The sequence below is a fragment of the Diprion similis genome, chromosome 7 (assembly GCF_021155765.1).
Source record: "Diprion similis isolate iyDipSimi1 chromosome 7, iyDipSimi1.1, whole genome shotgun sequence".
Taxonomy (NCBI): Eukaryota; Metazoa; Arthropoda; class Insecta; order Hymenoptera; family Diprionidae; genus Diprion; species Diprion similis.
The window spans coordinates 3,803,981-3,828,670 of NC_060111.1; the positions used below are offsets into that span (position 1 = coordinate 3,803,981).

Below are 24,690 nucleotides of genomic sequence, written 5' to 3' on the forward strand. Positions count from 1 at the left end.
TTATGAATAATAGTAGTAATAATAATAATAATAATAATAATAATAATAATAATATAATATATTCATTTATTTATATCTATTTATCTATAAATTTACTTATTCACTTACGTGTGTTATATGTATGTATGTATGTATGTATGTATGTATGTATGTATGTATGTATGTATAGTTATAATACAGGAAAAGAAAAAGTCTCCTTAAGAATGTATCAAAGACTTTGGGACTGAATTGCTATTACTTAATTGGGGACTGAGGGGATAAAAATCGATGAGATGACTCAACGACGTCAATATCGGTGGCTATGATCCGACGCACATGAGCGACTCGTGCTGCGTCGTCGTCGTCGGTGTACCGCCGCAGGGTGGTTGGGGACCGGACGTGATCATCATTTGATCCTGGTGTAAACCGCCGTTCGTACTCCTGAGTATATCGTCGGCTGATAGCGGGGTGAGTTTCCATCCGGGCATGAAGTCCTCTAGATCGGGACCAATGTCGACGTCCAGTAGTTCGTTGTTGTTCAATGGATCGAGGGGCGACTGACTGGACAATGACAAAACGCTGCCCCAGTTTATCGACCTGCTATCACCTTCGCTCTCCCCGATACCCGAGTCCGCGTCCGTCTCGCCCGACGACGATGCCGACGACGATGTCGGGGGCAGTGGGAACGGCGTCAGCCTCCCCTGTTCGGGGGGCTGTAGCTGCGCCATCGGCGCCGGGATAACCGGCTCCATGGGGGGCGGGCTGCGGTCCCTTTCCATCTCCCGCTCCAGGTGCCTCAGGGTGTTGCATATGAGGACGGAACGGTGGAGGCTGGGATCGGGGAATTGCCGGTACCTGGCCAGCTTGCACATGGAGATGTTAAGTACGGCGAGTCTCCGCTGCCTGTAGCACGCCCTACCCCGCCTGCACCAGCTGGTCCTCGAACCCTCGCAGCATCGTTCGTTCGCCCTGTAGCTGGACCCGAGTTCGAGGTAACTTTTGCCGTTTTCCTCGCGCCTTATCGTCGGAGGTTCGTAATGGTGAGGCGGCGTTCCCCACTGGGGTTGGGGCCTGGATAATTGATGATGGTGATGATGGTGGTGGTGGTGGTTGTGGTGGTTGTGGTTATGGTTGTAACCGTTACCACCTCCGCCTACCGCCGGTCCTCGGTAGTAGTGTTGGGGGTGGTGGTGGTGCAGCTGACCCGGACTCGGGGACGCTCCGGACGGTTGGCAGGGGTTGCCCTGAAGGCACGGCGACGATATCTCCATCTCGTAGTACGAGGACCCAGAAGACGTTGTCGTAGTCGTCGTCTGGTTACCCGCGGTGCTCAGGGGCGGCGTGTAACCACCACCGCCGGTACCACCGCCGCCGCCTCCGCCGCCCCCTCCTCCTCCTCCACCTCCTCCACCGCCTCCTCCTCCTCCTCCTCCGCCTCCGCCTCCGCCGCCTCCTCCTTCTCCTCGTCCTCCTCCTCCGCCGCCGCCGCCGCCACCGTCCTCCATCGCCCACCAGCTACCTTCGACGCGTCCCAATTTTGACGGGCTCTCGCCCATATCCATATCGAAATCCGTACAACCCACGCTTCCCTCGAGCTTTCGTTTTCCTGCTGCGGCCTGCAGACCCATCATTGCACAACTCTGGAATAACAGAGAAATATAAAACCCTCGATTAGTTATACTCACGTCGTACACAGATTTTATTTTATTATACTGTATTTCCTTTGGTACGTAATGCTGGTCATTTTTTTCTTCGGGGCAGGGGGGGGGGGGGCAGGGTATTTATATATATATATATTAGGGTGGTTCGGGTAAGGGCCTTTTTTTAGATTTCGCGTTTCTCCGAAAATCTTGCACTTTTTTTTTATCTAACCGAACTCAAACAGCAAACGTAGAATTTTTCGTTACTGAATAGACGGGGGATAAAATTTACAAAAAAAATCCAACTCACGCATCCCAAATTTTACCTAAGACTTTTGTTTCGTCATTCGAAACACGTCCACCGCGCGCAGTATTATCTCAAAGATATTATCTAAATTGTTAAAGATCCCAAAAGTAATTTTTTTTTTTTTTTTTTTTTCGAAATTTCAACGTCGTCGGAGGGGGGGGGGGCCGTAGTACAAAGAGAAAAGAAAAAATTTCATTTCTAACCCGTCGGTTTAGCGCGAACTATTCTATCAGTAAAAAGAAAAAATAATAAAAAAAAAATTTTTACAAAAATCTGGAAAAACAGCGAAATCTAAAAATATTAAAAAAAAAAAAAAAATATCCCTTTTCTCTACCTGCCTAAAATAGGTCTAGTATACACATATATATAGGTACCAATGATACTATCGATGATAAGTTACGGTTTACACAATACCACAGTGACACGACGACGAGTGTGTACAACATATTTTAACCAATTTTGCAATCGGTTATCACGAATTTACCGCGTCAACGAGGAAAAGTATATACATATACATCCCAACTAACTCCTGAACATATGTGTACATATATATATATATATATATATATATATATATATATATATATATATATATATGTATATATACATATACACACAATAAAGATGAGGCAGCGTTTATATATGTATATGGAAGAGTATGAGCTGTATGAGCCTTGTTACACGGAGAGAGAGATTCAAGCCGGCTGCTCGTGCGTGGAGAGAGCATAAACGTTACACGTACGTACGTATCCCTATCTATATACGTATGTATGCACGTATATAGTAGCAGCAGCAGCAGCAGCAGCATTGGGCATGACTCACTGGGTCGGCTCGCTGACAAGCGTCGTGGCAATGACGTCACCTCCCCCCCCCCCCCTCCCACTTCTCCCTACGCCAGTCAGCCACCAAGTTCCCCTTAATCATAGAAGAAGAAGCCACCATGCATCGGAATAGTTCCTCCCTCTATAGGGGAGTCACACCACTCTGTTACTCATGGCTTCCAATCGTACATAGAACCGTGCTTCTTTCGCATAATGCTACGCTACGCCATGCGGGTCCCTCATAATATCCGTCGTGCGAGTACCTTATACCTATATATATATATATATATATATATAATACCGTATAAAAAAAATAATAAAAACCTAGGTAACGCCATATAAACTCTCCATATACTCAGTCACGATGTAAGTGTATTATGTAATGTGTTTCCGTTATTTCTTTAATTTTTTTTTTTTTTTTGTTTCATCAGACAATTTTTACATTTCTCTCAAAATAATATCTGCGTACGATTATTCGACTGGATTCTATCATATTCGGACAGCACGCAGATCGATTTGGTTATTGTTAATACGTTATACCGTTGTTTTGCTTCCACCACATTCTCTCTCTAGAATTAAACAGATTATTAGAGATCCGATGATCGATCCTCTTACAGATCTGTCCGAAGTCGTGAACATCTTGGAACTCACTTGGAATGAAAAGAAAAAATAGAAAGAAAAAAAAAAAATAAAAAAACAGTCAAGTTGGTACAAAATTGGGAGGGAGGGAGAGGGGGGCATATACGAATAAATGTGTAGGCGGTAGTTAAGATTGGACTTTGGTGGTGGTCACGGTCTCGTGGATCATTTGAACAAAGGAAACATCGCGTGCGTCTGATTGCTGTTGCGGGAGAGAATGAAAAAAAAAAAAAAAAAAAAAACTCCAAGAACTGAGGGGCCGATATGTTTATACTATAGTAATTGTTCAACGTGAAAAAAAGTCACCATCTTTTCTCTCTCTCTCTCTCTCTCTCTCTCTCTCTCTCTCTCATCATGTGTAAAAGTTAACCTGCGAATCTGAGGTGAAGGGTAAAGAAGTCGATTGTACAATCCACAAGACGTCGCGTTTCGGATCATTCTTCAAACTCTCAATGTAACTCGAATTTATTCATTTAATTGTTTATATATATATGTATAATGGTCGATATTCAAAGACGATCGGTACCGTACGAAAAACAAGGATACCTAATGCCTATTAATAATAATAATACCTAATAATAATTTGGTCGGGTGATCGATGAGAAGATAAAAAGATTTCGAGGAGATAAATAGATAGAGAAACCGAAGAATCATGAAATTTGTTCAAATCATTGAATTCAAGACGCGAAGAGCATGGAATTGCTGAATTCTTCTTCGATTATAGATAGGTGCAATTTATCTATGGGTAGTAGGTATAGGTTAGTACGACGATCATGTGACGTTTGCCTTGGACCCCGTAATAAAACGCAACTCTATAAGAATTGAAGGTGGTTCTACAGTATCCGACTGACTATATGTACCTACTGCTGGCTACGTGCAAGAAGATAGTCCTTTATCTACCTCCAGAGTCAGATCGTGTCTCTAAGGAAGATTAAACGCGGTGGTATATATATATATATATATATATACCTATAATCTATCTATCTATCTCTCTCTCTCTTTCTCCTTCTCTCATTCTCTCCTTTTCTGTCCGTCTTTCGCCTTGCCGTTTGTCGGCATGAGAGGACGACGACGACGACGACGAAGACGACGATGATGACGATGATGATGAATACCGGTTAGTTAGTATTTTAGCAACAAGACAACATCCTCATTCTCATCATCGTCCTCGTCCTCGTCCTTCTCGTCATCATCTATGCTACAGCTACTCTTCCTCCACGTATTATATCCTCGGTTCAACTCTTCAGGATTCAGCAGCCCAACGCGATGTGTTGCGTTGGTAGGTAGTAGAATAAAGAGGAATTATACTACACACCTCTTGTAATTCTTATAAGATGCGAGCTACACACACACACACACACACACACGCACACACAAGTGTTGAAAACCCGAGAATACCGGGACCGGCCGGCACATCGATGGATACCAAGAGATGTAGACGGCAGGCATCGGCACCCATACACACGCGTACCATCTCGCCCGACAACTTTGCCCTCATCATCGGAGTTGGTTATATATATTATATGTGTATAAGGTGTATAAGGTGTATAAGGTGTATAAGGTGTAGAAGGTGTAAGGTATTTTCTGCGCACGATCTGCAACTCGGTGACGACTTCGCGAATGCGTACCGCGTTATCCGCATACAAATATAATAAGAAAAAACTTATTCAAAATACCGGGTGCAAAAATATTACGATATAGACATGAGCCAACTTTTATAGTCCGTAACGTTGTCCGTTATTATACGATGATGATGATGATGATGATCGAGAACGATGCTGCAGCGAATTCGGTACGAGAAGGTGACGAAAAAAAAAAAAAAAAATGGCCGCACGATGTATTAATTGAGATTAAAAGAATTTTTTGTAGAAGAATAAAGATCGATTGTCCTTATTTTTTTTACCGTTGATCGAAATCATGTCGTCATCATGTCTTCCAGGTTGCAGCACGTGACTGCTTAACATCGTTTTCGGTTAAAAATTTGAATTAAAAAAAAAAAAAAAAAAAAAAAAAAACTTCAATTATTATTATTATTTTCTTATTTCCTTCATGTTTTATTTTTTTTTTTTTATTCTAAATTTCAATTGAAATATTATCGAACGAATATATACAGGAAAGCAATCGATCGTAAAAAATCGCAGGTAAACGTTGTTATAACGTCGAGTCTTCAGTCACCACGAGGCACTGTAGAGTTAGATAGAAAAACGCGGCTGATTAGCCGGTGATATCTCTATGCGCGGATAAGATTGCCGCTAGGTTTATAATTGCAAGCCACATACAGAGGTTCTCCGAAATACACCCGACTCGCTGCAAAATCTCGATGCCGTGTGCAAAAGATTTTCAACTATAGGATCAAATCAATGTCATTCCGATGTTCATTTTTCCAGTATTCAGGGATTCGTTGTAACAAATCGATCGCTTTTTTTTTTTATGTATTTCTGTGTAACTTAACCATAGTCGATCACACATCGATAGGAAATTCACCGGGAAATTACTTTTTCGATTAAAAAAAAAACAATGAGTTACAAATCATAATAATGAGTATAAAATAAATTTAAAAAAATTATAATAACAATATAATACATCCAGGTATCGTTCGAAGATCGCATAAAAATCTCTCGCTCAGCTTTCCTGGCACAGAATCGATTGTTTGAACATTATAAAAACGTCAATAGAAAAAGTTGAAGAAAGTGTCGGAAAAAAATATTCCCCACGAGGCCCATTTCGGACGACAGAGGGACTCCACGAGGAGATAGAAAAATTTTCTTTGGGGTTGAAGTACACCCAGATTGACCGACCAAGGCTAAGAACGCGTAAAAATTATATATAACAATAGCATAGCGGGAATTTCACGATACCGTGTATCCCCATAATCGTAAGTTCTTTCTCTATTTCCCTGTTACGCCGAGATCTCATTGCTATGATGTTGTTGGCCAATCGAGCGTCGACGCGATGCCTTCGGCATGCAGCTCTGCAACATCGCATCGGCGGGACTTTCCCGCGCGCGCGCCCGAGGATTCATATTTACCGCGAGTCAATTTATCACGTGGTTGTTACGTATGTAATATAATAACGAGGGTCAACCGCTTCGTGAGAAGATGATAAAAATAAATACCCGGCTATTTTGATTTTACAGTTTAAATCTGAGTCTATCCTCTTTCTCCCGGTGCAGTATCATTGTAAAAAAACAATAAAAAAAAAAAAAAAAAAAAAAAAAAGAAATTCTACCACCTAAATTCTATGAATATATGTATAATACAAGAGAGTGTTTTTATATACATTATTATAGTATGATATATATATATATATATATATATATATATGTATATTGCGGAATCATGGGTGATTGGTTGGATTATTTTTTTTTTTTTTTCCTTTTTTTCTTTTCCTTTTACATGACGCGGGGAAAACCCTGCTGAACGTATTTAACATAAGAATTATATGAGAGGATGGATGAATTTGAAATCGTATTTGAAATTTCAACTTCATCAATATTATATCCATGTGACGGAGATTTGGTACTTTTAGAAACTGTTTTTAAAAATTTCTTAAGCCAAGTTCAACCATTTTTTTCTCACCCGTGTCTTACGTGACAAGAGAGAGAGAGAGAGAGAGAGAGAGAGAGATTTCTAAAAGATCGTGTAGTAAAGAATCGACCGCAAGTGACGGTAATTGAATTGATAATGATTGAAAAAAATCAGTGTCTCAGGTAAAAATAAAATTTCTTCACACAAGTATTTTGTATTGAAAAATCCTGCCTGGGTTAGGCAACGATAGAACGATATCCAGTTACTAACGTACCCTCTTAACTTCAACGTTTGAAATTTTGACAAAAATTTGAATTTACTTGATTAATTTGAAAGTCAATTTACACATGTATATATATATATATATATATATGTATATAACTGTGGGGAAGAACAGATAAATAAATAAGTAAATAAATAAATATTGTTGGTCTTAGGGGCGGCGCGGTGAAGCAAAGCGAGTTTAGGAAAGTCCGCCGCCGAGCCGCGCCGCGCCGCGTCATCAGGTGGCCGGTGAAATATTCTAATCCGAATTGTAGGTTTTCTGAGGGTATTAGAGGGATGCGGGTAGGGCAAGGGGCCCGGGGATAATCGGGCGCTAGGTTCCTACCTGGGTACGGGGACCAGGTAGAAACGGGCCGGGTCCTTTCCCTTGACGAGGGTCCGACGTCGCGGCCCTAGGTCGTCGGGCCCATCCGTTTCGGAATAACTGACAGTGGTTCTCCGTCCGGTGGTCACCTCCGGGCCCCTCGAGAGCGGCTCTGACAAAGAAACGGTAATGAGGTCAGTGCCTCGGCTCGTCGATATTTACGCGACAATTAGAAGCCAACGGTCCAGTTTCGACCCCCAGTCAAGAAGCTGGCTCTGGGGGCAGGAGGATTGGGCATTACGACGCCTCGATGAGGGCCGGATTAAGAGGATCGCTAGAAGTAGAAGAAGAAGAAGAAGAAGAAGAAGAAGAAGAAGAACAAAAGGAGGAGGAGGACGATGAAGGAGATGGAAAAGGAACTTTTACCCGTTGAATCCGCGTCATCGAGGACGACGATGACTAACGCAGTTCACGAGAAGCATGGCAGCGGAAAGACCAGCTTCGCATGGCCCCCGTCGATTCATGGCGCGAAGCCGGTTGCACACCCGAAAGAGGAGGCCGAAAATAGGAATCCGGCTCGAAGGGACCACCCCACAGTCGCAAGGGTATTGTTGGAAATCGGGGGTTGCCGCGACGAGGGTTGGAGTCTTTCAGGCTGCCAGGCTGCCAGGCTGCCAGGCGGCGACCGGCTGAAGCATGGCTGGCTGCCTGCCTGCCTGCCTGCCTGCGTCTCCCTCCGTCGTCTCTTTGTGTGGGCGACCTGGGTCGACCGGGTAGAGAGAGAGGGAGAGAGAGAGGGAGAGAGAGAGAGCGAGGCGGCAGGCGGCCCGCCGCGGCGGAGGAAAATCCGTTTTTACCTCCTTCAATTTCGTCCAGAGTCCCGGTTTCGGGTGGTGCGTGGTTGATGCCTACTAACCGTAACGCCGATGAACTCTGACTATCTTCGAGCCAGCGTTTAAGCGCATGCATAGGGATATGTATATGGAAACCGGAAGAGCATTGCTAAGGAGAAGGATAGAAAGAAGAAGGAACGTCGTCGAAGGAGCAAGCATCCTACTACCTAACTCCAGCTAGGGAATATAGCTGGAGGTTGGAGTAGGTATTCCTCGTTTCGCCACACCTTTAACCAACACCCAGATATCTCTCGAGTGTATAGGAACAGCATTGAACACCGAGAGTAGCTGCTGCTGCTGGTGGTGGTGGTGTTGATGTTGACGACGTCCAACGGAGAACCGAAGCCCTGAACGAGAGAGACTCTGGGCTGGTTGGATAGAAACGGAGTCTCCGCAATACTCTAGACAATATCCCCCGCGCGAGTAGAAACTAACAGTAAACTCTTCTTGCCGTGAACGTCCGAACGCGTTCCGTACCTCGTACCGTCGCACAATTATACCTACGACATGGTTACAAAGGGAACCTTCTGTAATCAATGACCAAAAAGACAAAGACGACGACGATGATGATGATGATGATGATGATGAAAAGGGATAACCGACCGTTCACTACCGCGGATCACGATGATATAGAACCTTATTCCATCCAGAGATATACTATATATATATATAGATTATTTTCTGCGTAATGAAAATAATTAGAAGAAAAGAAAAACTGAAAGTAACTAAAAAATTATTTCCCTCGGTATAACGTCCAAGTTTTTTATTTTTTCATTTTCTTTTGTCGAATCAATTCCATCCGAGTAAGTAAATCAAGATAATACGTATTCTCGAATAATTAGAGAAACGTAATTTTCTACACATATATATATATATAAATATACGAGTATAATATCATAATAATTTGATCGTTGCAAGGAAAATGTAAAAAAACTAAATAGACGTGTATATGTACGTAGATGCATGTAACAATGTGTTGTATACAAAGAAATATCACTAGGAACGAAATATGTGTGCCATGTATCTAGTTAAACCGGGAGGCAAGCAAGGAGACTCTGACGCGTTCGTTCACGTAAAGACACAGTCCCGCTATAGTTTGCTGAAATTTCTCCTATGGCTCCTATACTCTTCTTCTTCTTATCCTTCTTCGTATTATTCTTCTTCTTCTTCTACTCTGCACCGCCATGTGATAATACCCACCCGCGTGTCTCTCAAGTCTAGCTGTACATTTCACGTTTCAAAATTCTAGTCATACCATTCCCTAGTTCATATTATAATGTACATGGTCATAACTTTGGCTTAACACCATAAGTATTGTATACCTACAGCGTGCAATAATTCCATAAGAATCATTCCTCCTACGTATGAAATTTCGATTTTGATTAACAATTTCTAAAAATGACAAAAAAAAAAACAAAAAAATCAAATAAAATAAATACAAACAAATATTTCGATCTTCACTGATAGACGAACGAAACGGAGGGACTTTCAAGATATATGTATATACATTGAGACTGCGATATGTGTGTGTGTGTGTGTGTGGAACAGAGATAAGGGTATTGAAAAGAGAAACACACAGCACAGAGGTTGTGCAAAGAGAAGATATATATACATATACATATATACATATATATATATATAAAATGTTTTTCGACGAGTCTTCGAAGTGACCAACCAACCAGACCCAGCGCGAGAAGTGAGCGACGACGACGTAGAACGATATTGTGATACTCTCAAGGCTAGCCAACCGACCAGCGACTGCCACTAACTATACTGTCCAGAAGTTGTTGCGCTGCTGCTGCTGCTGCTGCTGGCCGAGAGTGTGGCTCGTTGTGAGCTAGGCTGGCTGGCCGATGATGCTGAGCACACAGGGACGACGACGACGACTGGATTGCTGACTGGTCGTTCGTTCGGTTGGCTCGTCGGACCTACGTACGTACGTACGTAAGTACGTACGTAGGAACGAAGGAACGAAGGAACGAACGAACGAACGGACGGACGGACGGACGGACGGCTGGCTGTACTGTTATTTTTAACTCGACGCCGACGCGCCGCCCGAAGTCTAAAACCGTACGTTCCCTCCGTCCTCTCTCGGCCTCCTCCCCCCTCCAACCTCTCTTTACTCCCCTCTCGCCGTCCTCCGCAATGCCGGCGACCATCGGGTCGCCTTTCTGTGCCGCACGGCGACGGCGCTACCTTGCAGACGCCGGGGGCGCATATTTCGGAGAGCTTATTTTCAAAGTCTCTACCTATCTACCTGCCTGCCTACCCTCTACCTTTTACCTTTTACCTTTTACCTTCTACCTTCTACCCTCTGCCATCTTCGCCGCCCTTTTATTTTCAAAGTTCGACATACGTATATACATATATGGTTAGACGCTCGGTTTTTAGAGGGAGAATATAGAGATTAATATTATCAATGAGAACATGAATATTTTATGCACCTAAAAATGTGCGGATCAATTTTATCCTTATCATTCCGTGTGTAAAAGTTGTAAAACCGATGAAAAAAAAAACACTGCAGCTCACACACTGATCACTCTGTACGTTCGACATTACCTTAATTTCTTTCGAATAATATTTTCACGATTTATACATCAAAACTTTTCGTTATTCAAAATCTCTATACATCATCAGACACACACACTCTTTCTTTCTTTCTCTCTCTCTCTCTCTCTCTCTCTCGGGTTTTGTTTTTCATAAATTCATTCGGTATATACATCGTACTTAGTATACTTAAGTAGATACAACCGTTGCTGCAGCAGATAAGATCTTACGCAGAGTATACATATATATATATATAAATACATATAAAATAAAACAGAATCAAATAAAATAGAAAAACAAAAGAAAAATCAGAAAATTTCGTTGCGGTACCGAGGTTTATAATACGGTTTTTTTTTTTTTTTTTTTTTTTTTTTTAATTCATTTCTACAACGCGTTGTATTGAAACAAGTTACAAGAATCCATGTCCCCGCATGGACGTACGTGTGTATGCAGGCATCATATGTGTATTGTAGAAACGGACACGTGTGTAGGACGGCGAACAGACGACGCACTACACGTATATATATATATATATATTTCATTTCGAAACCTAGATTTCCCGCCAGTCGTTAGGGTACCGCGAGTTACGGCAACGCCGCAGCGCAACGGCATGGTCAGAAGGAAGGAGGATAAAGTGAGACGAACTGGCAACGCGGCGCGGTAAATGCGTTGTAGACGGTCGGTTCCGTGCTGATACCCACGTTCCCAGCTTCTACGTTCGTTCGTTCGTTCGTTCGTTCGTTCGTTCGGTTTGCCGACGACGCTGACGCTGACGCTGCTGCTCGCTGCAATGCCGGCGTGTAAACGGCGAACGAGAGAATGAATACCTCGGGAGACTTTCTACTCGAGGAATGGGGTTGCGCCACGCATAGATCTCGGTGAGAGGGGGCGGAAACCCGGCGTACGAGTGTCGTGGGGGTTGATTATCGCACGCGATTTTCCTCTTCTTGCGTCCCGCGCCATTCCCGACTCCTTCTACTTTTCACCGAACTTCTTAACTTTCTTTCTTTATTATTATTTGTCATTTCTTTCAAATTCTTTCATTCCTTCCTCATCCTAATTTCTTTCTTCTCATTTTCTTTTACCCCCCACTATACGTAACAACACTTCAATAGAGGATGGACATTGTGTCGGATTATTTTTTATTCAAGATCGCGAAATTGAAGCAAGTAATACATGTACAGTGGTCGAAATTTTTTTCCTTCTGCAATCGATAAATTTTGCTTACACCGTAAAATTTTATCATAATTGTTCGAAATGGCAAATTTTCTCTCTGAAATTTTTCAATGTTATATATATAAATGTAGATATGTATATATATATGTAAAAAAAAAAAACATTGAGAATATATTCTATAGGTGGAAAATATTTAATTTCAGTTCTAAACATGTCTACCAACTGCGACGGGGCTCATGTTGCGACAGATAGTTGGCCCTCGTGTTTGTCTATAATAATCCTACTGATGCCGCCGCCGAAAATATTTTGGGGTTGCGAAGGGAGGTGGAGAAGGAGGAGGAGGAGGAAGAGGAGGAGGAGAAGAAAATAACGTGTAGATTGGAAAATTTTAAGAAATAAGAAGAAGAAGAAGAAATCCCGCGGAACGAACAAACAAACGAGAATATAGTAAGTATTAAATGTACAATATATGTATACATATATATAACCTACGCCTTATGATAATGATTTTCGTTCGAAAAATTTTGAAAGGCAGGCTACCACCACCACTACTACTACTACTCAATACTGATTACTACAAGGCGTGTATAATATATGTATAGTAAGTTCTACGCGACTGCAGGTATATTATAATATAGAGGCAGGTATAGAGATATATATATATATATATATATATATATATATATATAACGTATACCTAACCGTACACACCGTGCAGGTTATTCGATGTGTTTCTTGCCTCGTCGCGACTGGGCGCGGGCAGGCAGGCAGGCCAACTTTACGAAGCTAAAGTTAGCGGTCCGTAACGTGGATTGATTAAAAAACGAGAAAAAGAAAATAAATAAATAAATAAATACAAAAATATTAACGATGAAAAAACCCCGCGTCGCGATAAAAGCCAAACAAGACAAATTTGCTAGTTTTTATACGATATATAATATAATATAAAATATAGAACGATAACTGAGCATGAATGCTGAAATATTATATATTAACTGTAGAATAAACAAATAAATAAATAAGTAGATAAAAAAAAAAATAAATAAAAAAATTCGAATTCTTAATAAAATAAAATAAAATTATGCCGCTCGTGTATTCTGTATTTTAAAAAGAACTTTCAGCGCGTTTATTCGTTCGTTCGTTCGTTTGGCCGTCAACTCTGCGCGCTCGCTAGTTTCAAGCCTCAAGCCTCGTGGCAACTTTCTAGTTTAGCTTACGTGCCGCATGCGGTGGTTCGGTTATACCTACGTAGAGCAGCAGCAGCAGCAGCAGCAGCACCAGCAGTGAGCAGTTCTCCGGCTTGGAAGAGAACCAGCAGCCGATCCGGTGCTGCTGCTGCTGCTGCTGCTGCTGCTGCTGATGCTGCATGGCCATCGACGCCGACGTGTCCGTGGACGATGATTTTCTCGTGGATGGAGCTCAGCAGCATAACCATCACCATCACCATCACCATCACCATCAGCATCAGCAGCAGCAGCAGCAAAATCAAACTGGTTTTACTCCGTACAGAATAAGGCAGAGTCTCCTCTCGTTTCTTGTTAAGAGGTAGAGGCCTGTGTATAAGTATATATATATCTGGCCAAAGATATGTCCTACCTACCTAGGTATTATCGTACAATATACACGCCGCTGATATTTCAGATCTCTGTATGTTTAAATCCGTTGAGCGGTACAAATGGATTGACTGACTGATTGATTGATTGATTGATTGATTGATTGATGGAAATACTGTATCACGAATAGACTTTTCTCTCGGTTACATTATATATACGTTATTGTTTTCGAAATTTAACTCAATTTTATCTTTATCTTCGTCATTTTCATAACGTGGAAGCACCATAATTTTTGGAAAATTCATCCGATTCATAACATATTTTTCAATCATACATCATTATTTTCCTTAAATGTATGTACGAGAAAGGAGAGGAAATAAAAAGGAAAAACCTAGTTTACCGGACTATAGATAATGACGAGATAATTTATCGATGACTTAGCATAATAGTTAAAAAATTTCTCATACCGCTATGTCTACTTTACGTATACCTATATAATATACATATTACAAGTATAGGAAGTAATATCTTCTCCAACTACCACGAATCGATTCAATATTAAAAACCAGTCACATCGATTATGTTTATATAAACTCGAAAAATTGAAATTCAGTACACAGTCGATATACATAATTCGATAAATGATTACAGTATAAAAACGTGCAAAGAATGAATCTTGCAAAAGGATGTCGAAAAAAAAAATCAATGTTTTTATTCCTTTTCTCTCTCTCTCTCTCTCTTTTTTATTTTTTTTTTAATTTTCAAAAATCTCTACCGAACACGCATTATATTATCGATTTTCAAACCACCTGCAAGAAGAGGTATGAAAAGAAATTCTCCATTAATTATCCATCATCGCGAGCTACCCTGTCAATTTTTAGTCCCCCCCCCCCCCCCCACCCCCTCTCCCGAATACCTAGGTATATAAAATCGCGTAAAACTGCTGCGCTACGGAGTGGAAGTGGGAATGGAAGTAGGTTCGGTTGATTTTGTCGAGGGTTGAAGGGTGGGGGTTGGTTGCAGGTCTCATTACTGGACTCTCGCATCTAATCTCTCTTGTAATTCTGTTCCCTTTTTACATACACAGGCTCAGGCGTCTCCCTCCCTTTCCATCTGCCGATTTATCTCTCTCTCTCTCTTTCTCTCTCTCTCTCTCTGAGATGTGGTTGAGAGACGCATCGCATCCCGCGTCGCACGCCCTCTCCTCTCCTCTCCTCTCCTCTCCTCTCCTCTCCTCTCTTCCCCTGTGGCATGGCATGGAAGGGTGAGAACACCCTTCGCGATATATCTGCGTCCCTGCCTTAGTTCGTGGGGTAGTTTCGCCGCGCGGGGTTTGCCGAAGGGGGACGCGTAAAGGGGAATTGGTACGACGGGCGGGCAGGGAAGGGAAGGGAAGGGAAGGGAAGGGAAGGGAAGAGAAGGGAAGGGAAGGGAGGAGAAATGGGTTGATTGCACTAGCGGCGCCGAGGCTCTCTTCCTCTCTATCTCTCGTTCCCTTTCTCTTTTGCCCCACCTCGCCGACCGACGCCGGCGTCCTTCTCGCCTCATTTTCTCTTTCTCACCCTAGCCCTCGCGCTTTTCTCCCTTCTCTCATCCCTACTCACGATCAGGCGCGAGCGAGAAAGCGAGAGAAAGAGAAAGAGAGACGATGCAGAGAAAAAGATAAATAGAGGAGTATAGAGTAGTAAACTTGTGCGCCGGCGCACAAACGCCCAGCAATATAACTACACAGCGGCAGCAGCCTCTGCGCCCCACTTCCCAACCACCACCACCACCACCACCACCACCACCACCACCATGAAGGGGCGCACGTTCATCGACGGCTAAAAACGAATACATCGAAACGCACACACTCGAGCATTGCTAGCGTAGCTGTGGCTCGTTTGTGCACGCCGGTTTTCTCCCTTCGCCGAGAGAGTGAGAGAGAGAGAGAGGGGTGGAAACGAGTAGGGGTTGCCATGGCAACGCCCCATGCGCGAGTTATATTCCTCTCTTTCTCTGACCCCTTCGTTCTATCTATTCATCTCTCTCTATACGTCCGAGTATTTATACGAATGCACATGTATGTATGTACGTGATGCATACGCATGCAACATATGTCACGTGTATATATATATATATACATATATTACGCATGTGTGTATATAATATGTATATAATTTACATATACATTTATATATATATATATATATATTTAAATACACACACTAATATGTATATCTGTATACATATTATATGACGTTACTTGCTCATCATATTCGTACAGTGTGTTTTAAAATTTCTGTATGATAATGAATCAAGTTATTCTAGTTACGATGACAGCAAACATCGAAGTCTCGCACGTGCGTTTTTTTTTTTTTTTTTGTTTTTGTTTCTTTTCTCGTTTTCCTTTGCATTCACAGTTCTTTTGAATTTCTATATAAAACACACAACTTTTTTAAAGTATCCAATTTTCTTCACAATAACCATCCTCGTCATTATTATCGGTCATCATCAGTATTGTTTTCAACTTACATACATCCGCGAACGTATACACAGGCATATACATATAGACACACGTACACACTACCCTACACGCGTTTGCATACGCAACAATTTATTTTTCCCCATGTCACCAGGGGGACTCTGACGTGAAGGGGCGCGTCGAATTGAAGAAGAAATTAGATCAACGTTCTTTATTATACCTATGTACGGATACACATAGGTATAAACACACGTTCGTTTAAGATCGTTAAATTTGCTTTTTTTTCTTCTTCAGCAGACATATTACACAAAAGTAAAAAATGCATAATATCTGGCCGTTGCAAATAATTGTTGCTACACTCTGGGAGAAGAGGTAAAGATCGTTTCGTATTTCTCCCGTTTCTCGCCAGTTTCTTATTTGTGATTTTTTATTAATTTTTTTTGTTTCTCTCACTTCGTGCAAACGATTCACCGTTCGCGAAATAACACGCGTTGCTGTAATATGCAACTTACGTCTCCGTGTATAATAATAATACGGTATAACTTATATTATCAACAACCGTGATTTATATATATTAATGTTTATATTAAAAAATATTCATCAGATTCTTCTCTTTATGATTCGAATTAGATGACTAGTGTCTCGCGATTGTAATTCTCATTTTTTATCACCATTCTCTACGGTACGTCACTCCTGTATCCACCACCTCCTCCTCCTCCACCTCATCATTATCGTCATCATCATCATCATCATCGTCATCGTCATCAATTCAGTCTCTTTCGTCTCGCCCCTTCGCACATTTTCTATTTATTCTCTCTACCTCTCTCTCTCTCTCTCTCTCTCTCTCTCACGTTCTCTCTGCTTTGCTTTTGTTTCGCGTTGTCAGCTGCTGTCTATGCATGTATATGTATAGTTATGCACACACACACACATGTATACATATATTACCAGTGTACCTATAACAGCTGAGGAAAACAATGCCTCGCGGAAGAATCAACCGCTGGAGAGAGAGAGAGAGAGAGCGAGAGATGAAAAAGATAGATAGATGGATGGATGGATGGATGGATGGATGGATGGATAGGCAGAGAGATAAAAGACGGAGAGGAAAAGGGAGGGTGAAATCAACCCCCCTTCCGTCTCTCTCTCCGACATTCATTCCCTAAGCTCTTTCGATGCCCGAGGTTATAACAATAAGTTGGAGTTCGGAGTTTCGATGATGTTAGAATATTTTTTTTTTTATATATATAAAATTTACAACTTGGTGCGATTGTGTAGTTTTTGTTTTTATTTTCTTTTTCTACGGATGCGTTTCGTACGCATGTAACGAGATTGCATGAAACGACCTGTATAGTAGAACGGCAAACCTCCCCTCTCCTCGTATAGATTTTCCGTTGGCGCTCGGTCGCTCGGCGAAGGGAGTATGTGTGTCTGTGTGTGTGTGTGTGTGTGTGAGAGAGAGCGAGAGAGAGAGGAAAAAGGGGGGTTCAGAAAAGTTGAGTTTCGGGTGGCCCGAAAAACCACCCCTCTATTTCCTCGATCACGCGGAGTTCGTTAGATCGTTCGTTCGTTTGCTGCGCGTATACGAAATGGGGTGCGGAATCGCTTATATACATGTAATACGCAATGCAAAGATCTCAACTTCACTGCCTCATCTACAATACACGCGTTATATAGTATGAACAGGTGTCGAAGTATTAAAAATAATTACAACAAAAACAACACCAACAACAACAACAACAACAACAACAACAACAACAATGGCAATACTAATAGAAAAAGGAAAAGAAAAACTTAGGGAATACGTTTTATGATAATAAACTTTGGCAAAGGAAAGAAAGAAAGAAAAAAACGTTGCAAATAAAATGAAAAATAATAATAATATTTTCGGATTACATATTCAAACATTACGTATAATAAACATAATTTCATCATTTATCGATATTAAATAAATTTCCAAAGACATGACTTTCTTACGGAGTAAGAAGTTTTACTCCGTAACGATTAGGTATTCGCAAGTTCGAATTTGTTGAATATGTATAAGGAAAACGAATGGAAAAATTGAGAAAAAAAAAATGAAAGAAAAGATGAAAAATTATTTTACAAATTCGCCGGCACCTTTTAATAGTGAAATATAGCATCGAAACTTTCAGGATTTTTTTTTTTTTTCAAAGTCAAATCTCAAGATTTTTCAAGTTGAAGCATTAAATTTTGTTTTTAACGGCCACCCCAAATAAATACTATATATATATATATATATATATATATATATATATATATATATATATATATATATGTGTGTGTACCTACGCACAATAAGCATGCCGAAGGTATGTATCTATACATACACATATACAGAAGAATATAATAAAGGATACAGAATATTATTATATCAATATGACGATCTATGCGACGGCGCATATAATACGAAGATCTTCGAGAAGCGCTCGTGGGTTTTGGATCGGGAGGGAGATAGATGGTGAAGAGGGAGGGGGTAGGGGGAGAAAGGAGGTTCGAGCAGTGAGGACGGCGGCGGAGGAGGTTTCAGACTTTTCGTCCCTGTGAAACTGGTTTCAGAGGATGTGACGTCCTTCCTCGGGAGAGGGTCGGTCGGTCGAGTCCCGCGACTCTACAGGAGTAATGTAACACGTACGCCGCCGCGCAAGGAAGCACCAACCGCTGGGGAGTTTTTTGCTTTCGGCCAAAAATATTACGCGCAATACCAGCTTAGGATATTGCCTCTAATCATTCAAATTCATTTATTATGTTTCGAGTTTTTCAGTTTTTTTTTTTACCATTAAATTCTCACAACTACTTGTATTTCGTAGAAATTATTATTATTATTATTGTTGTTGTTTGCAAAATTACTTGCGAAATTTGCTGTAATTACTATATAGAGTTATTCTTGTTATTGTTATTGTTATGACTATTCGATATGTTAGTAGTATAGGGCAGCTGAGGGTGTAGCACAACGACCAGCTTAAAATTAAGCATAGCGTCAGGGGTGGGGGTTGAAATACGAGGGTACGAGAATGAATCGATATATTCGCGAGGCTTGCTGAATCCAAGTTGAAAGTTTCGATCGATGAAACACGGAGCCGGCGAACGAACGAGTTGCGTTACGTATCATCCGATCCCACCCACCCGCCCCTACCTACCACCGCCGTCAACGCACCCCAAACGTTTTTTTCTCTCTCGCCCTCTTTTTCTCTCGTTCATTCGTTATTATATCATGCAGCACAACGCGAGTATTATTATTTTACTATATTCCTCTGACAATAATTTTTATATTAAATACAAGTAGCGAAGGAAAATAGTTTTTTCTTTATCCTAACTGCGGTGCAGAAAATACGTTTCATTTTAGGTTTAAGTTCAGGTTTACGTTTAGCTTTACCTAACTACGGGAATAGAGAGGACGAATTATGCGTTACGTCACCGCGCAGGGATGCAGCAAAAAAATTTCAGTCGCGTCGCGTTACGTTACGTTACGTTACTATATTATATAAATATATATACTATATTGTATAAAATATATATACAATATATGCCGTGTATATATACATTATGCACCGTTTCGATTCGATTCGATTCGATTCGTTTCGTTCGACAGACGCACGTGGGTGGCTCCACTTCGTCGAGTCGCCGCGGTGGCGGCGCCAGCGTCCAATTAACCCCTACGCTGTGTACAACCGGCGTTCTATATACTCTCAACGTATATGCGTGTTCCAACTTATAGTCTCTATGTTACGTCGAGAGGAGGTTGCGGAGGAGGAGGAGGAGGAGGAGGAGGAGGAGGGGGAGGAGGCTGCGCACGCGCCTGCGATATACGAGATCCCCCCTCTACTCTACCCATATTACACCCCCGAAAAAAATGCCACCCCCTCTCTCACACAGGGGAATTATCGCTAGGTTAATATTTTAAGGTACACCCCCTCCCCCTCACCCCTTCAACCCTTGGTAGTGGCATGTTGTACATACTTATACGTATAGTGTTATTTATACGTGTATATACAGTGTATAACTGCAAAAGGATACGATCAGCAGCGGTCGTAATTTACGTGAGTAGGTATATAGGTATCCGTCGTCGAAATGCTGTTTTTTTATTTTTATATTTGCAAGTTTTTCATCATCTTTTATTTGTCTTTTCCGAATTTCGACAACCGCAATGCCTACAAACGTTGTTTCTTCGCTTAATCTTCATCACCGACTTGTCTTTATTTCTATCTTCATTTATTATAAGTAGAATAAACATTTTTATTATTTTTCCTTTCATTATCCCTCCCTCGTTCCTTTCACGAGGATGATGACGTTGGAATAAAGGTTGGGGAAGGAGGGAAAAAGTTTCGTTGTTAGATTGCAGGTTGCGTAACTCTACATATATGTATACATGCACATCGTATTTGTATACGAGGACGAAGTTGGTAACGTGACCGTAACGATGTGTGTTTAAGAAAAATCGCTGCATACACGTCGCGTCCTTGGGAAGGTCCGAGATTTAGTAAAACCATATGATTATAAACAAAATGTAGTTTTAATGTTAAAAAGTTAAATCCGTGAGTCATTTTAAAATTTTTTAATAATGTTGTCGATTTTTGTCGTAACCCGAGGTTTCGTTTCCACGTTAACGTTACCAACTTCAGTCTGATCGTTGGATTATACGTATAGTTATACGGAAAATCCACAACTAGCTTTTAGATTTGACATCGAACTTTCGGTTGAAGAAGCGATTATATTATACAGACAACGAATTGCCAAAGATGATTTATTAAAGAAGACAAAGAAGACAAATTAAACAAAATAAACAAAAGAAAAAATACTGTAAACTATACGTTATATATATACGTACGACTGACTTAAACGATTCTCGTAATCAAGGGCTTTGTGATATCAACGCACTCGGAACAATGTTCAATAAACAAAATATCAATATTTAAGCGAATCTCTATATGTATATAGGAGATGAAAAAAACATGCAAAATCCTTTTCTTTTCGTTTCTCAAATACAAAAAGTTTGCATATTCATGTATTCGTATGATATTTATTCTAAAAATCCAAAGATCTGAATCACGTTCTCCCCCGGAGACATATATATATATATATATATATATATATATATATATATATATATATATATATATATTTTTCATTTTTTTTTATATAAACCAACATAAATTTTTTCATTTTTTTTTTAAACATCAGCCATTAAACGAAGAAACTTTATTACAATATAGTAACTAGTAAGTAACGTGATAAAGACCAAAAAGACAAGTCAAAGGTTATAATAAAATATCTGGAAACAGAAGTCAGGCTAAAATATAAAATGCAATGAAAGCACAGCCACCTGTACACCGAGCATTATACCGCGACTCGTGCGAAGACGACATAGAGAGAGAGAGAGAGAGATAGAGAGAGAGAGAGATAGAGAGAGAGAGAGTAGTGGAGGCTGCTCGCACGTGGTTCAAAGTATGAAAAGAGCCGGTTTGTAAGAAGGGCGAAATGTGTACGCGTATCCATGTGGCTGACAAGTCGAGTTATAACCGTGGTTGGTACTGGGGGAGGGAGGGGGGCACAGCGATCTCTCTCACTCCCTCATAGAATAACGCAGTGCCTTCCTCAGCGAATTTGCATACGACAACAATCCTCCGAAGAAGAGAAGCTAGGATAAGATAAGATGAGATAAGAGGGAAGAGGAAAGAGGAAAGAGGAGATAGGAAAGAGAAACGAGAGATTGATAGGCGGTAGCGCCACCTGCTCAAGAACGCGGGAATCCCAAAGTGACGCGAAGAGGGAAGTTCGACGTATCACAGAGAAAAAAAGGAAAGAAGAGTGGATGTATATTGAAGGAGAAGGAGGAGGAGAGGGAGGAGGAGAGGACCCTCCGATAGCCGTTGTATCGGTGGACGGCGATCGTTCCTCCTCCACCTCCACCTCCACCTCCACCACCACCACGTGGCGACTAATTTGTCAGTCAGTCAGTCAGTCAGGCAGGCGGCGAGATATTTCATGACTATACGAGACGGGACCACAGAGGCCGACCACCGACGGAGGATCACCGCTCGTCTCTCTCCTCTCCTCTCCTCTATCTCTCGGCACGCGACACAATCTCGAGTTAAATAACCGCGGCTGTCGGGCCGAGGGAAGGAGGAATGGAGGGAGGATTCCGACTACTGCTCTCGGTCAACTATGCGCACGATGAGATCACGGTTCAGAACCGATTGCGACCCATGCTCGATTAGATGACTCGTCTTCTCGTCGCGTTCAAGTCTAATACGCATACGTATGTATACTATAGATCAACATCTATATACGTACATGTGTCGTCTGTACGTGTCTATATAGATATATTTATACACATACACATTTCAGGTGTCGCACAGGTGTAATAACTAATCTTCGGAGGAGCATCGTCGAGTGACTTGGCTCGCGAAAAACGAAAGAATAAGAAAAAAAAAAAAAAAAAAAAACAGACCAAAAAGTTTTCTCCATAATGCGATATACATATATATGCAAGTAAGGCAAGTGTATCGGTTATTGACATTTTTTTTTTTTTATTGTATCCGTTTGGATCAGATCCTTGGTTTTAACATTACCGGAAAGAAAGTAACTTTCTAGTATCCAACCCTCAAGCATTTGGTTATAATAATCGAGAAATTCACAATTCGTGTCTCAATTTATAATTTTGTAAAATAAAAGTGTCAATAATTGTAATCTAAACGTGTCGATAACTCTTAACGTCAATCGTAACGAAACATACTTAAAAGTAATCACAATTTTCTTATTTCCTCAATGACTCTTTGAATTAACTATTAAGAGGATAAAAGTACTCTCACTCTAAAGTATCACACGAATTTGAAACAATATAAAAATGGCAAAATGACGTTTTTTCCTAACCACGAACAATTGCACGATAAAACGTTGCTAACTTCAACGTGACAAAAAAAAAAAAAAAAAAAAAAAAAAAAAATAGACGCACCGTTCCACGTGCAGATCTTTCAAACCCTCGTCTCCCGCCACCCACGGATAAAGTTTTATTATAGGTGTGTTGGGTTGGGGAGGGTGGAGGTGGAGGTGGAGGTGGACGTCATGACGCGAGTGTCGCGGGAGGCGGAGGGGGAAGAGGAGGGGGAAGGGGGATGAAAGGTACCAGGGGTTGCTCTCGACCACGTGTGTTTGTTCGCCAGACACGTCAAATACGTTGTGACGCGACGCGACGATGCTCGATTTAAACCGTATACCTTCGCGCAACCCCGCAATCCGTAAGCCACGTGATTTCTCTACGCGCCGCCATTTCTTACCCTTCTCTCTTTCTCACCCTCCCTCTTCTTTTCCTTCCTCTGCTCTGCTCAATACATGTGGTCGGCATCGCCAGTGCATATCATATACATATATATACATATCATGTATCTACATACATAACACACACACACACACACACATCTCTTCGGCACTACATTGCATATATATTATATATATATATATATATAAAAGAAAAAAAGCTTTAGTCGTCACCTGTTACTCCTCACAAATACGTGTACGTTATATTTACGTATGTGTGATATTAGGGCTTTTCAAGCTTAATTCTATATGCGGTTTATACATTAAACTTTCTTCAACACTTTCTTATTATCTTATTTTACATTTTAACTACTTAAAACATTTTTACGTTCGCTAGCGGTGTTATTGTTATATCGAGAAAAGATATACTAAACTCGATGAATTTTATTCAACCCTACAGAAATAAACCTATACGTATTGCTCAAAATTCATTGAAGAAGAAAAAGGAGAGGAAAAAAAAAATTACGACGAGTTGAATTATCGGTCTGTTTCATACCGTCCTGTTCGAGACAGAGATAGAGACAGAGACAGAGAGAGGAGAAGTTTTTCATTCAACTTGTTTTCCTTCTCGTTAAATAACAGGAATATTATCTCTGTAGTATGTATGTACAACGTTCAAGGAATTTTTTTTTAAATCCTCTTTCTATTTTTACTTTTTTACACGCATTATCGCGTGCAGTTTCAATTCTCGCCAGAGGATCATTTTCCGCATATTACTAATCCGTAAGCGTAATAGGACACAGTCTTGTCTTGTTATCTGTACGATATTCGCAAAAAAAAAATAAACAAATAAATAAATAAATAAAAAAAACCGTACAATCGATCAAATTTTACATCGATGTCTAAATTATATCTAATATTTGTTTATTTTATATGTCAATAAATACTGTGTATAGAGAAGAAATACACGTGTAAAAAAAGACAGAGAAAAGAAAAACTACTCGAGTCTAAGAGTAAGGGTGTAATGATGAAGAAGAAGAAAAGAAAAAAAAAAAAAAAAACGGGGAAAAAAAAGATCGTCAAAAAATAAACAAATAAATAATCTTCTTTTTCGTCTCTCGGATGAAACCTCCTCGTGAATCGCGTGGTCATCATTGAATGACAGGAAAAAGAAAAAGAGAAGAAAAAAAAAAAAAAAAACAACCAACAATACCGCGTTGGTTCGCCGTTAGCAATTGCATCTCTCGCTGGAGAGATTCCGAACCTCGTCGGTATCCGAGCCG

At 40.8% G+C, this 24,690-nt stretch overlaps 1 protein-coding gene across 2 annotated transcripts in view; it reads right to left on the reverse strand.

Moving 5' to 3' along the window:
• Positions 1-113: 113 nt before the first annotated feature.
• Positions 114-24,690, reverse strand: part of LOC124408145 (homeobox protein SIX3-like) — a 42,271-nt gene continuing 17,694 nt past the window's right edge. Inside the window, exons 2-3 of one of the 2 annotated variants that reach the window (XM_046884878.1) lie at positions 7,524-7,674; positions 114-1,619 (exon numbers count right to left, since the gene is read on the reverse strand). In XM_046884878.1, the coding sequence (XP_046740834.1) occupies positions 300-1,610 (1,311 nt within the window). In that variant the 5' untranslated portion in view covers positions 1,611-1,619; positions 7,524-7,674 and the 3' untranslated portion in view covers positions 114-299. The remainder of the gene's footprint in view (positions 1,620-7,523; positions 7,675-24,690) is intronic. The other variant, XM_046884877.1, reaches the window with a different exon arrangement.